The sequence below is a fragment of the Onychostoma macrolepis genome, chromosome 12, assembly GCF_012432095.1.
Source record: "Onychostoma macrolepis isolate SWU-2019 chromosome 12, ASM1243209v1, whole genome shotgun sequence".
Classification (NCBI taxonomy): domain Eukaryota; kingdom Metazoa; phylum Chordata; class Actinopteri; order Cypriniformes; family Cyprinidae; genus Onychostoma; species Onychostoma macrolepis.
Window position 1 is genome coordinate 20,913,516 of NC_081166.1, and position 15,253 is coordinate 20,928,768.

Consider the following 15,253-nt stretch of genomic DNA (forward strand, 5'->3'; position numbering starts at 1 on the left):
TGCAGAAAAACACCCCAAAGCATGATGCTACCACCCCATGCTTCACAGTAGGGATGGTGTTCTTGGGATGGTACTCATCATTCTTCTTCCTCCAAACACGTTTAGTGGAATTATGACCAAAAGTTCTATTTTGGTCTCATCTGACCACATGACTTTCTCCCATGACTCCTCTGGATCATCCAAATGGTCATTGGCAAACTTAAGTCAGGCCTGGTTTAAGCAGGGGAACCTTCCGTGTCATGCATGATTTCAAACCATATGACGTCTTAGTGTATTACCAACAGTAACCTTGGAAACGGTGGTCCCAGCTCTTTTCAGGTCATTGACCAGCTCCTCCCGTGTAGTTCTGGGCTGATTTCTCACCTTTCTTAGGATCATTGAGACCCCACGAGGTGAGATCTTGCATGGAGCCCCAGTCCGAGGGAGATTGACAGTCATGTTTAGCTTCTTCCATTTTCTAATGATTGCTCCAACAGTGGACCTTTTTCACCAAGCTGCTTGGCAATTTCCCGTAGCCCTTTCCAGCCTTGTGGAGGTGTACAATTTTGTCTCTAGTGTCTTTGGACAGCTCTTTGGTCTTGGCCATGTTAGTAGTTGGATTCTTACTGATTGTATGGGGTGGACAGGTGTCTTTATGCAGCTAACGACCTCAAACAGGTCCATCTAATTTAGGATAATAAATGGAGTGGAGGTGGACATTTTAAAGGCAGACTAACAGGTCTTTGAGGGTCGGAATTCTAGCTGATAGACAGGTGTTCAAATACTTATTTGCAGCTGTATCATACAAATAAATAGTTAAAAATCATACATTGTGATTTCTGGATTTTTTTTTAGATTATGTCTCTCACAGTGGACATGCACCTCGATGACAATTTCAGACCCCTCCATGATTTCTAAGTGGGAGAACTTGCAAAATAGCAGGGTGTTCAAATACTTATTTTCCTCACTGTATATCTCATTCTATATCTTCTTCTATCAGTCAATAAAGCTGTCCTAATATTTTTAAGAGGTAGTGGGTGATGACTGTCAATGGAAAGTAATTATTATTTGCTGTTTTCTGGCACACTGTAGTGGAGACAACACTATTGGTTTTCAACATCAACGTCATCTAAAAATTAATTTTCAACAGAAAATGAATTGAAGTCTAGAATTTAAAAACACAACAAATTAATTTAATTCCTCCTTATTTCCTTTCCAAATAGTAAATGTATCGCAGCACTTAATGCAGTGCCCAAAATAATTGTTGTTATAAATTACTGTAAATCAAATTCAAATTTACCCATAAAGAGGTTTGCAGTTTTCTTGCTGAAGAAGTTTCCTTGAACTTGAAGATAGCAATCCTTGTCAAAAAGAAAATAATTCTAATTCTACAATACACTTTAAATCTAATGTGAATTAAAAAGGTATTCTAGAACTCTGAGAGGTTCTAAGAAAGTAAAATAAACAAACAAACACAGAACTCTCTAAAACAGCCCAACCACAGTGTATACTGTACAGAGGTTACCAGACCAACCCCATCATTCAACAGAGAAGAATAAATAACTAGCTTATAATAAGAGGGACCTTGGGTTGTGGAGTCTTGCCTTTCTTGTCTAGATACTCTGAAATAGCAGCTAAATGTATGCATCCAATAGTAACACATGAAAACAGCATTGCATAGGAAGTTTCCCATCTGTTGCAACAGCTGTTTGGTTGGATCAAATTCTTTATGCCTCCAAATCACTGAGATAGAAAAATTCTAGTAAAATGACAATTCACTGACAGCTACCTGGTGGCATTGAGTACCCGCTGTCTCCAAAGTTGTAGCTCCAAACCATACAATCAGCCAGAAACTGATGTGACCCTTTAAGTCTTAATACTCTTGGTCTACTATTTAAGGAATTCAGTAATTTGGCTAAGAAAAGTGACAGATTATTAATACACTCTCAGACCACGCACTCTAAACACCCCAATATTACCCAAAAACTCTAATGAACACTTAAGAAACCTATTTAGTCTATTTAAAGACCCCCTGCGGTGGTGTTTTTAATATGCTTAAAGACAAAATGTGCAAATTCATCGCCATTGCTGAGAATTTTGTCATTAAAACTGCAGTTTACCAAAAACTGTCTCAAAAACATGATTTCAAACTGCCACAGTTTCCTACCATCACAAACAATAAACAATCCCAAAAACAATTAAAGTATTTAGATGAAAAACCCTTTCAATTTTTTGTAAAGTGTGTAAATTGAGACTTTACCTTCCTGATGATTATGTGCTCCATCAGGCAATGCCAGGAAAGGCAGATACTTCCATTCTTCAGGGAGTGTATTACTGTCATGACCCGCCCCAGGAATAATGGGAGGATATGAGAATTCTACCTGAAAAAAAAAGAAAAAAAAAAGACAACTGTAGACTGGATGGTAGCACTCCAGGAGCAGGGTCGGGAATCCCTTGTGTAGTATGTAATACTGACAGCTAGCAGTTGAAATGGTTACTGCAGTCAAAGTATTGGAAAGTTGTTTTTTTCACCGCCTCGTCCTCAGACTCATGCTGATGCGGGTTGCCAGATTGAGGACACGCCACAGGAACGAGTGCAATTTACCCGGTAGCGTGTTAAGGCACCACGCAAACAACGCAATTTCTACCAAAGGGGACCTCTTCTACCTCTTTGCTCCGCAATGTATGGCTTGTTGGACGTAGCAACAATAGGCTTGTTCGAGAACCATCGGTTGGTGTATGTCATCAAAATACAGCGAGAGCAACTAAAAACCATAAAGAGTCATCTGCGGAACTTTGATGTCATACGCCGTTCGGTCTGCGTAGCGCCAATGCAACATGAGCAAGCCTAATAACTAAGAAGGGCGAGTGTTTGTTAAGGGTCAATTGAAAATGAAAGGTGACAAACCTTACACTGTAAGTCGATAAGTTGATTTAATATGACTCTTGTCTTAGAGCAAGAGGCATATTTATCAGCATTTTAGATAGATGCCAATGCTAATTAGGTGGGATATAATCTGCTATCTCTGACCTAGTTTGTTTGCTGGCTTCATATAGCTGCAATATGCTGTGTTTTATGCCAACTAACAACCCAGAGAGTCAAATTGGGTAAATTGGCAGTGGGCGGGATCAAAGACACCAAAACAAAAACAGACATTTCCAAACGAAAATCACATATCTAAGTAGAAAAAACTGTAGCATTGTTTTCAGAGAAACATGTATGTGAATTTCCTAAATATCGGCAAACATAGGCATATATTATTTTTTATGCTATAGGACAGTCAAAAAATTACATACAGCACCTTTAAAGCCCATGGAGAAAAGTAATTCATTTTAAAAGTATTTTGAAAATCCTCATCTGAGCTCAAACCATATGTTTAATCAAATAAAGAGCAATGGAGGCTGTGAATTTTGGTATAAATTATATGGCTTGGCAAGACAATAAAGACTGTGGAAACCCTCTAAATAGCTCCAGTGTCAAAATATCGTAGAAGACTATAGTCACTTTACACTCCAAAAAAAAAAAAAGAAAAAAAATCTTAATCTAATTGGTTACATTGAAGGATACAGACAGCAGCAGCTGCTATCTATCACGGGTCAAGGTGCCTTCCCGGCTCCCCTTGCTGTCTGTGTTGTCCTGTCAGGTTCGGCAGCTCGTGGTCTGGGCAATCAGCGCTGATGGTGCAGCGGGAGTGCACGGATCACGAGCTGACTCTCCCCCACCTGTCGTTTATTCCCCCACTCCCTTATATGTCCCTACTTTCCTGCTCTGCGTTGTGAGTAGATTGTTTTGTCCTGGCTAGTGTTCTGTGTGCAATTTACGTTGCTTTCTCTGACCTTCTGTTCCCTTGTGCTGCAGGACTAGTAGCACGGAGATCCAGCAGCTTGTATGGTCCGCAGACGCTGCCGACCAGCTCTGGAATCTCCACTTCCTTAAGCAGCTGTTAATTATTGTTTATGTTATTTTGTGTTTTGGTGGCGAGAAATAAAGTTTCTCCATTCTCTACTCTGCATCTGAGTCCTCTTTCACTCACACCTGACACTATCACTTTAATCCCTACAGGAATTAATTTGCATACAGCAAATACTCAGCACACAGACACAGGAGTTATATCTATAGAAAGCTTGAAGTGTCTACTTTTAAATGAAGCATGTCTTACCGAAAACAAACATTCTGTGATGAAGTAATCCGTATGAAACCAACACGATGTTCAGTCTTTCCCGTCTAACTCATTATCTCTAATGAAATCCCGCCCCCACGCGGCTCGAGCCGTTCATATGTAAATATCTATGTAGGACTTGCGCACCTGCAAACGGTCAACACAAACAAAGAGTAAGGAGGTCGTTCATCGCGGCTACTGTTCGTTTCTGGAAGAAGGCGCACTGAGTAAAAGGCAGGATTTCCCTCGAAAGAAGAACAAGATTTCATCCAGTAGAGGAGATCAATCTGATAAGTAAGGTTTCTTTTTTGCATTAGTTAACGTTTTATTGTGACATAAACTTGAACAGATTTACTAGTTGGGTTGTTCCCAAACTACAACATGATGAATGCTATGTGTCTAAGAATGTTTAGATCATGTTTATTATTAATACTCAGTTCACAAATTGATTTTAACAGCGTGCTAAACAATAATAATTAGTTTCTCAGATATAAAATATCCATTTTTATAGTACAAAGTACATCCTTTTATTGTACAAAGCATGCGTGAGTCTGTAGCTACAGAATCATATCATAGGCTACTATAAAATCATATATACTAGGCTATATGACTACAAAATCATAGTTGGGTTTTTCCCAAACTATAATTCCTGACTACAATGTTTGAAATCGTGTAAAACATTTTGAATATGATGGGCAATTCATTGTATTTAAATTTCTTATGTTTAAATTTCTTGTATTTAAATTTCTGATGTTTTCATGCTGTATATAAAACAATAAAAGTTATTTTTTATGATAGTACAAAGCATTGTGTGAATCTATGGCTACAAAACCTATACACACACACAGATGTTCCTGATATTAACATGCTCACAAATGTTTTTTTGTTTGTTTGTATTTTATTGAATCAGATACCTGCACCATAGATGAATCCTGATGTCTCTTTAAACTGATTTTCTCTGAGAGTGCTGGACCAACATCAGATGTTCTGATATTCTATGTTAAAACAAGCTCCTTGACTACTGATTATGTTTTTTTTCTTCTTGAATCCATGGAATAAATATCAGGTATGATTTACTTGTTGAACAGAATCTGTTGCAGGAATGACTCAAAGTCTGTTCACATCTCTGTGGTTAGATCAGTGTGCACAATAATATGTCTTTGACCTTCATTATGTATGTTTTGATTATACTGTGTTGTAAATAAAATACAAATAATTTTTAAAAAAACTTTTTTTTTTCAATCTCCTCACATTCTCTCTTACCTGCCTCAAAGTCACAGTCACACTGATGGGCCATTAGGGGAGGGCCCTTTGTCTCTCAGGTGAGACTCACTTAATGTTCAAGGCCATTGCCACTCCCTTGCATATAGTCTTTCGATCACAAAACATGTCTTTAAAAATTTTAATCAATATATTGTTTTCTGTGAATGAGTAAGCAGAATGATTTTCACATCATTTTTAAGTAAATATTCTAGCCTACAAGACTGATTACTCAAAAGTCTTATTCAGAACTATTTAGTGTGGGTTTTATGGCTCTATTTCAGCTACATTTTTTTTCCCAAAACTTACTAACCACGCAAAATATTTTTTTTCCAAAAAATGCAAACATGTACACCCATCTTGGTCACATATTATTGTAGCACAGTTTGTGCTGAATACAAAAAAATTACATGTTGGTCAATAGAATGTTTTAAGTAGCTGAAATAAGCACAAATATCAGGGCATATCAAAACATCTCAAGGGCCCCAAAATGACCCCAGACCCCAGTACATGATAGTGTTCAGAATTTTATTTTAATATTAAAAATAAACTAGACCAACAATTATTCTGAAAGAAAACATACAGGCAGTCGACTTACAGAAAACACAAATTATTATTTTCATTAACTTATTATTAGCAAATTATTAACTTTTCACAATGCTCTATCTTGGTTGCTGTTAGACAATGTTCCAGAACAAAATGTTAAAAACATTTTAGAAACCTTGTCTAAAAAAAATTTATTAAATAATAAAAAAGAATGTAACCTGTGAGCATCCAATATAAAAATGACCTGAAGGTGATATGTCAATGCATATTATGAATGCATGTTTTGTAACTGTAATTATGCACAAACACACATACATGCATATATATAAATATATATTAGGGGTGTCAACGGTAACACGTTAACGCGTGCGATTAATACAAAAAATTTAACGTGTTAATATTTTAACGCAAATTAATCGTTTGATAAGATTTGACCCCAACTTCTTGCCGTCATCGCAGCGTGGAAGGTTGATGAGGGTACTACAGCAAACCAGTGTTGCCAGGGCAGCGGCACAAGTGGGCTATTTTGAAAATACAGTCGCGGGAAAAATTACAGAGCCGTGGGTTGCGGTTTTGGGGCTACTTTTATAATGTACCACGGCCGCCCAAGGTGTAAATAGACAAATAAAAATTAAAATAGATCCTTTTACTAATGTGTATTACACTTGAATGTATCCCTGGCAACTTAAGAACAGGAGGCTGTTGTAACATTACAAATAACGTGAGTTTCAGCTAGAGCATACATGTTAAGGCTTTTACACAGCAGAAATAAACATGACAACAGCCACTATAGATTATATAAGATAATAAACACGATTACGATAGGATATGGTTTGTACGTGATTTTCTTGAGATGAATGTGTACATCTGAAATGCTAATTTGTGCAGCGATATAAAAGGCTATAAATAGCATATTTTAATAACAGTAAACGACCAAATTCCACATGTGATCGCAAAAGGAAGTTATTACAAACACTCAATGGTGGTTTGAAGTGAGTTCTGAGTAAAAGTGTACTATTAATCTCATAAATTGTTTAATGAAGCATGATGCTAATGTTAGCTCTAATGCACCTGCAGAACAGGTCAATATTTTGCGTAAGGATGCAAGAAATGTTTTGTTGTATTTATTTAGAAATACTTTTGATAATAGTTGGCTAAATGTATACTGGGATTGAAGCGATGTGGCTTGGTAAACGTTTCATTGCCAGTTTAAAGGCTGATAATGGCTGAATAAAAACAAAAGAATAGTGATAAAAGAATAATAAGGATTATGTCTCATACCTGGCGGAAGTGTGAAAGATTCTGTTTCCTTAAATTAGTTTGTTATGCATTTCTTTTTCAACACATTTTTGCAGGTAAATCCTAGTATTTTAAATTTGCGATTAATCATGATTAATCACAATCCAAGTGTCTCAGCCGGTTCCCTGTCCTGCTCTGCTGTCTTCTCACGAGATCCATAAAACAATAGTAGATTTGAGGAGAGAGAACTTCTCCCCGCCTAGAATAACTTAAAGCTACAAAGGAACCCCAGAAAGGGATGATTTACAGAAATGATCTCCAGGCCTGAAAACACTAAGACAACTTTAACTCCAGCAACAGATGGCTTGTGATACCCACGACCATTTACGCATAAACTAATAATTTGATAAACACAGTCGACTGATTTACAGCTCCATGTCTGAGCTGTAACGATCAGCAGACCTACGCCCTGACATTTTCGTGACCTCAGGACATCTCCCCTTTTTCTCTTTACATACCAAAGAGAACGCGCCCTTTTCTCCTCTTTTACAGACAAAGAAACGCAAGTTTGCATGATGATTTTCAACGGACAAACATTTAAAATCATGGTAACACTTTACAATAAGGTTCATTAGTTAACATTAGTTAACAACATTAGTTAACATGAACTAAGAATGAACAATACTTCTACAGCATTTCTTAATCTCAGTTAATGTTAATTTCAGCATTTACTAATGCATTATTAAAATCACAAGTTGTGTTTGTTAACATTAGTTAATGCACTGTGAACTAACATGAACTAACAATGAACAACTCTATTTTTATTAACTAACGTTAACAAAGATGAATAAATAGTGTAATAAATGTATTGATCATTGTTTGTTCATGTTAGTTAACACATTAACTAATGTTAACAAATGACACCTTATTGTAAAGTGTTACCAAAATCATTTATTATTATCAAGTATTAGAGCAATATACTCCCAAATAATGTTTTATGCTTGATGTGTTTATTGGAAACTATGCTATTTTAATCTATGCATTATAACCCCGTTTAGTAGATAAGGTTATTAAACGTACTCTGTGTATGCAAAATATGTTTGTTGTTGGGTGAAAGCTTGTTTTATACAGTAAGCATGTTACAACACTTTATAGAAGTATCCAGAAAATCTTCTAGGATATTTCCTCATGTGACAGATACAGCATTATGTTCATTTGTGCCCGAACAGTACGGGGTGTGGCAAAGACCTGCAACAATATCTGATTGAGACATTCGCTCCTAGGATGGATCAAATCGGCTCGTTTAAAACCAAGTGACCAAAAGGAACTCGTTGCTTGAACTGCTGAAACCGCCCAAACAGCTCAAACTGCTGAAATGCCTACTCCAACACGTGACTAGCATTCTTGCCATCCAGAACTCAAACACTTTGTTGAAACTTTGTGACTCTACCAGAAATCTTCAAAGCCTAAAGTCTTTGCAAACAGACTCTCCAAAGAACTCCGAGCATGTCACTCTCACGTTAACCAGGCAACCAACCAATCACCGCGAGGGCTTTCCCAAAAGGACGTCATCCGAACGACCAAACCAACATGTTGGTTGCTGAGACAAGTCATCGAGGCAACCCCGCTCAGCTGTCATCCAAAACGCAAGTAACAAACAAAATCTCCTTGCTGGCTGGAAAACTGGGCAAAAATCCTGTTGAGCAGTAAAGATAAGCCAAATCTCTGCTTTGTGATTTTCTCAGGTTGCGAGTTAAAGAACTAGTAGCGAATAACTTACTAGAATTTTGGGACTTCCTTCAATCGCAATAATCCTCATTTTCAGAAATGTATGTATGTATGTGTGTGTGTGTGTGTGTGTGTGTATTATGTGTATGTTTAGTAGGTTAGTTTAATGTATTAAAAGTAACTCAAATAAACTTGTTTCATTTTAAAGAGCAGTGTTTGTGTTTATGTGCTTGATAAGTTACTGTCTTGAGCTCTCGATCTTTTGTTACCTTGCTCATAGTTAATAAATTACCAATTGTGTATTATCATTGGCCATGGAGTAATACAAACAGAATTGGTAAGATGCACTAAAATCTACTAAGACGCTGGATGTTGTTGATGAAGTGTAAGCTATAAATTTTGAATAAATTTTAATCAAGCAGAATCAAATCTTTAGATCTGATTCCCATTTGATTCCCTCTGAATTTGAAGTCCTTACATGTGTGTAATTTTAAAGTCTAAACATTTGACCAGATCTTGCATTACCTAGCTCATAGCTTAAGAAGTTATCATTAACAGTTATTATGACCTTTGGCCAGGGCATAATATAAATATCAAAATTGTTAAAGGGGTCATATAATGGTACATGCACTTTTACAAGTTGATTGTACTGAAATGTGTGTTAGCAGTGCCTGTACACAACCATCATAAAATGATAAAAATCCATCCAGTGTTTTTTTTTTAATCTCCTTATTTGTTTTACCCTGTCTCAAATCAAGCCGATCGACCGTGTGACGTCATGCGGTCGGACGCCCCTCCCACGATGGTTGATTGACAGCAGTGTTTCAACACAGACCCGCCCTTGCTCGTGAGCGAGCTGTCAATCATAGTCCGCGCGTCATTGTTGATATACGCTGGAGCTGTCTATGAGCAGAATGGCGTCTAAGCGATTGTGGTGTTCTGTTCTCGGGTGCAATAATGAACACAGCAGTCATTTTGATGTTCCTAAGTCCGAACCGCTGAAGACACAGTGGCTGAGTTTCGCTTTTGAAGGGAATATTCCCCACGAGCAACGTCAATGTTTTCATGTTTGCGCGAATCATTTTTCACCAGACTGCTTTATAAATGAAGGTCAGTATAAAGCTGGTTTTGCTAAGAAGCTGCTCCTGAAAAAAGAATCGGTACCAACTATTCGTGTTCCTGCTGAACCTCCAGAAGAAGTGAGTGTAACGTTTAATTAACCTTTATATTAATCTTTGCAAATCGCTAGCACGCTTCACGATGTATGTGGCTAATGTTTACATTCAGGGTACATGCATGTTTTCTATTTACAACGTTCTCAATATAATGAATAATCCCACGTTTATAATGAACAAAACGTTACGGTTGCACAGTATCCTCAGAGACTCCCGCTGCCATTCTTCAAAATATACCCTCAACTGTTGTCAAGGCAACACTCCATGTGTGTTGTGTCAAAAACGCCCCACAGAACAGAGGGGCGGGGCGAGCAAAGCTCACTAGCATTTAAAAACACACGCACTAAAACGGTGTGCTGAAAACAGAGCTGTTTTTGAGCAGGTAAAATGAGTGTTTTCTTACAATACTAATGAGAATTTTTAATTAAAGTATATTACAAACTTTCAATTTAGACCCTAAAGAATCATATTAGCTTGTACAAAAATGGCATTATATGACCCCTTTAAGATATACTGATTTTAACGATTGCTGGATGAACAGTTGATGAAGTATAAGCTATAAATTTTGAATCAGTTCAATCAAATCAAGTCAGACTGGATCGTAAGATTCAATTCCCTAAGAAGCTAAAATTAAGAGCTAATTCTTACAGATGTTAAAAAGTGTAGTTATCAGATCATATCACATTTAAATATTACAAAGAGGGTTGTGAATACTGACACGTAGGCAGGGACGGATAATGACTTCAAAAGCCCCGGGGCCAGTTACCTCCAAGGGCCCCCTCCCACCTTTTTTTCACCATTCGCTTTCTTTCTCATAGCTGCGCATTAACAGTAATAGAAAGTAAAAGTTGAGATTATCATGAATATAACCTTTCTAACTCCACGTCAAATGCCTGTGCAACACCTATGTTAATAAATCAGCTATACAGCAGTTTTGTTTATTTATTTATTTTTGTATTTTTTTCTGCGTTGGTAGAAACAACACGAGACCATATACTACCGCAACTGTCAAGACCGGCCTGGATGGTGTTTAGTATGGCAGGTTTTTCAGGACTATTTTCAAAAGCAATTGCAAATTGTATTTTCAATTGTGTTTTCCACATGTAGGCACATAAATTGTGACATAATCCAAATGCAATTGCAAATCTTGCATTACCGTTTGCATTTTCGCTTTCGCGAACGCACTGTGACTGCCACATTTCAAATGAAAAATCAAAGTCCATTTGCAACTGTATTTCCCATGGCTTAAGAGTTATGAGCCTGTCATATTTAAATAGCAATATTAATTACCACATTTGGTTTTTCACTTTCTCTGCGTCGCGCATGTAACCTGCCAAAACTCAAATGAAATCGCAATTCCTTTTGCATTTGAATTTCCGATGTCTACACGGAAAGCTGTCAATCATTGTGAGGGGGCGGGACTATACTAAGGGACGTGTTTGTATTGGGAAGTGACATCACTCACAGACGACCGTGCTGAACGCTTTGATTAACGGAGGTAATTGGTGAAGGCTCCGCTAAAGGCAGCTGCCAATCAGTTCGTGCCTGTGTGAATGAACAGACAACCTTCTTGGCACAATACATTATTCTGTCTTTTGTACCCCAAATGCAGCGATTATCCCCTGCTAACAGTGGGAGCCACAACAGTACGCACAATAGGTCAATATTCACTATTAAAGAAACGCTTTTCACCTGTCTCAACATCTCTCACTGCTTCTCTCACTCCGATTGACACAAATGAGTAAACAGACAGTGCAATTCTACACTTATTACAGTACATTTTATTCCTTTCTACACCTGCCTCAATATTTTGAGAAAAAAAAAAAAAAAAGCCAATCTATATATATATATATATATATTTAGCCATTTTCCACCTATATATGTATATATTATTTCATATTTTAACAGTTTTAATTCGTTATGGAGCACATGTCCCGTGGCACCAAAGCGTCTTGTAAGTCTCAAGATCTCTCACTGTGTACAGCCACCCGACACTGCGATTGATGCACATGATTTTTAATATTAATTCACTTTGGCTGTGGCATGTTTTGTGTGAAGACTCATCTAGGGCAGGCAGAGCAGAAGTAGCAGCATTTTCTGTTTTGTTACGTGCATCAATTGGAGTGTAAACAGACAGAGATCTTGAGGCAGGTGCTCTATTATAAGATAGGAATAAGATATACAGTGAGGAAAATAAGTATTTGAACACCCTGCTACTTTGCAAGTTCTCCCACTTAGAAATCATGGAGGGGTCTGAAATTGTCATCGTAGGTGCATGTCCACTGTGACAGATATAATCTAAAAAAAAAAATCCAGAAATCACAATGTATGATTTTTTAATTATTTATTTGTGTGATACAGCTGCAAATAAGTATTTGAACACCTGTCTATCAGCTAGAATTCTGACCCTCAAAGACCTGTTAGTCTGCCTTTAAAATGTCCACCTCCACTCCATTTATTATCCTAAATTAGATGCACCTGTTTGAGGTCGTTAGCTGCATAAAGACACCTGTCCACCCCATACAATCAGTAAGAATCCAACTACTAACATGGCCAAGACCAAAGAGCTGTCCAAAGACACTAGAGACAAAATTGTACACCTCCACAAGGCTGGAAAGGGCTACGGGGAAATTGCCAAGCAGCTTGGTGAAAAAAGGTCCACTGTTGGAGCAGTCATTAGAAAATGGAAGAAGCTAAACATGACTGTCAATCTCCCTCGGACTGGGGCTCCATGCAAGATCTCACCTCGTGGGGTCTCACTGATCCTAAGAAAGGTGAGAAATCAGCCCAGAACTACACGGGAGGAGCTGGTCAATGACCTGAAAAGAGCTGGGACCACCGTTTCCAAGGTTACTGTTGCTAATACACTAAGACGTCATGGTTTGAAATCATGCATGGCACGGAAGGTTCCCCTGCTTAAACCAGCACATGTCCAGGCCGACTTAAGTTTGCCAATGACCATTTGGATGATCCAGAGGAGTCATGGGAGAAAGTCATGTGGTCAGATGAGACCAAAATAGAACTTTTTGGTCATAATTCCACTAAACGTGTTTGGAGGAAGAAGAATGATGAGTACCATCCCAAGAACACCATCCCTACTGTGAAGCATGGGGGTGGTAGCATCATGCTTTGGGGGTGTTTTTCTGCACATGGGACAGGCGACTGCACTGTATTAAGGAGAGGATGACCGGGGCCATGTATTGCGAGATTTTGGGGAACAACCTCCTTCCCTCAGTTAGAGCATTGAAGATGGGTCGAGGCTGGGTCTTCCAACATGACAATGACCAAGCACACAGCCAGGATAACCAAGGAGTGGCTCTGTAAGAAGCATATCAAGGTTCTGGCGTGGCCTAGCCAGTCTCCAGACCTAAACCCAATAGAGAATCTTTGGAGGGAGCTCAAACTCCGTGTTTCTCAGCGACAGGCCAGAAACCTGACTGATCTAGAGAAGATCTGTGTGGAGGAGTGGGCCAAAATCCCTCCTGCAGTGTGTGCAAACCTGGTGAAAAACTACAGGAAACGTTTGACCTCTGTAATTGCAAACAAAGGCTACTGTACCAAATATTAACATTGATTTTCTCAGGTGTTCAAATACTTATTTGCAGCTGTATCATACAAATAAATAGTTAAAAAATCATACATTGTGATTTCTGGATTTTTTTTTTTAGATTATGTCTCTCACAGTGGACATGCACCTACGATGACAATTTCAGACCCCTCCATGATTTCTAAGTGGGAGAACTTGCAAAATAGCAGGGTGTTCAAATACTTATTTTCCTCACTGTATGTGGCAAATAGGTAAATACGTGCAGATGGTCTGTTTGTTTATGTGCCTCAATCGGAGTGCAAACAGTAAAAGATCATGAAGTGATGCGCTCTCTATTACTACGGAAGTTCCATGTATTTTTTTTTTCCTCTTCTTGTTTTCTCGTGATCAACACATAACAAAAGTTGTTTTCTAGTTATCACAACGCATTTGGGAAAGAGGACCTTGGTGATCGCTATAATTTATGCAGTTCATTACTGACATTTAATTAAACTTATAAATGTTAAATGCTTGAATAAATATGATAATTTTGCTTGAAATTTTATATGTTTTTGTTACATTATTACTGCTGCACGACTCATCATAAGTAGTTGTAACCAATACTGTACATCACTTTGATGATTTATGACCTGATTTATGACCACCCTGTCAGCGTTGATCGACAGGTTGTCATTTGTCAAATGTATACATGGGTAGATTTCTGACCTGATTTATGGGTATATGACCCCTCTGTCACCCTGACTGTCACGTCACCGGGGTCCTGTCAGCCCTGACTGACATGACAGTAGGGTGTGTAAATCAAAAGATCTAAACAAATCATTTGATTTGACATTTGTCAGATTTATGACTGGATTTATGATGTTTTTATCACTCACCTGTGCCATGGCGTTTTTATGGAGTTCATTCCTGGCCTGTAGCTAACGGCCAGCCTGGAGTTGTTGGGCCTTTTCCTGATTGTGGAAAAATGGCTGAGCAAAGTGTGTGTATTGACACCTTATGTTTGTTTGATCTGTATGGTATATGTTAATGCCTAGTCAGGGGGGTCATCCTGACTGTGGGAAAAATAGCCGAGCAAAGGGTAATGTAGTGGCTCCTTAAGAGGACCAATGTTTGTTTGATTTGTATGGCATTAATTGCCTAGTCACCAATTTGTTCCTACCGACTTGTCTACATCCGCTTCTGAATAAGGAAGGTTGTCAGGATGTCTACCTTTCCAGGTTGGGGATAAAAGAAAGGTGTCATGTCTGAGGGTTGTTCTTTGTTTTGTTTTTTTTTGGGGGGGGGGGGAATGGAAGACATCCAAACACGTGTCTAATGTCAAACCCCTAAACGGTTTAGTTCTGCTTAATCTATAGGCTAAATGTTGATAGCTAAGACATCACTGTTTTGATTGTATGAATCTCAGGTGTACGTAAGCATCTACAATGTGTGCATGTGCTAAACATCTTTGTTTCTCCACTTCTGTCATATTTATTTGATGTAATGCAAACATATTTAGAGAACTATTATGTTCCACGCTTTTGTAAAGGTTATAGAAAGAATTCAAACATAATCTTTACATAGGAATTATCTTTGCGCAAAGCAAATTGACTAAAAATCATTGAATTACAAAATGCAAA

The 15,253-nt window shown here is 38.0% G+C and overlaps 1 protein-coding gene across 5 annotated transcripts in view; it reads right to left on the reverse strand.

Moving 5' to 3' along the window:
- avl9 (AVL9 homolog (S. cerevisiase)) overlaps window positions 1–15,253 on the reverse strand; it is a 120,070-nt gene that overhangs the window by 92,578 nt on the left and 12,239 nt on the right. For all 5 annotated transcript variants that reach the window (XR_009273665.1, XR_009273664.1, XM_058793454.1 and 2 more), the window contains exon 3: window positions 2,240–2,360. Coding sequence is in view for 3 of the 5 variants with exons in the window: in XM_058793454.1 (XP_058649437.1) it covers window positions 2,240–2,360 (121 nt within the window). In the remaining 2 variants the exon portion in view is untranslated. The remainder of the gene's footprint in view (window positions 1–2,239; window positions 2,361–15,253) is intronic.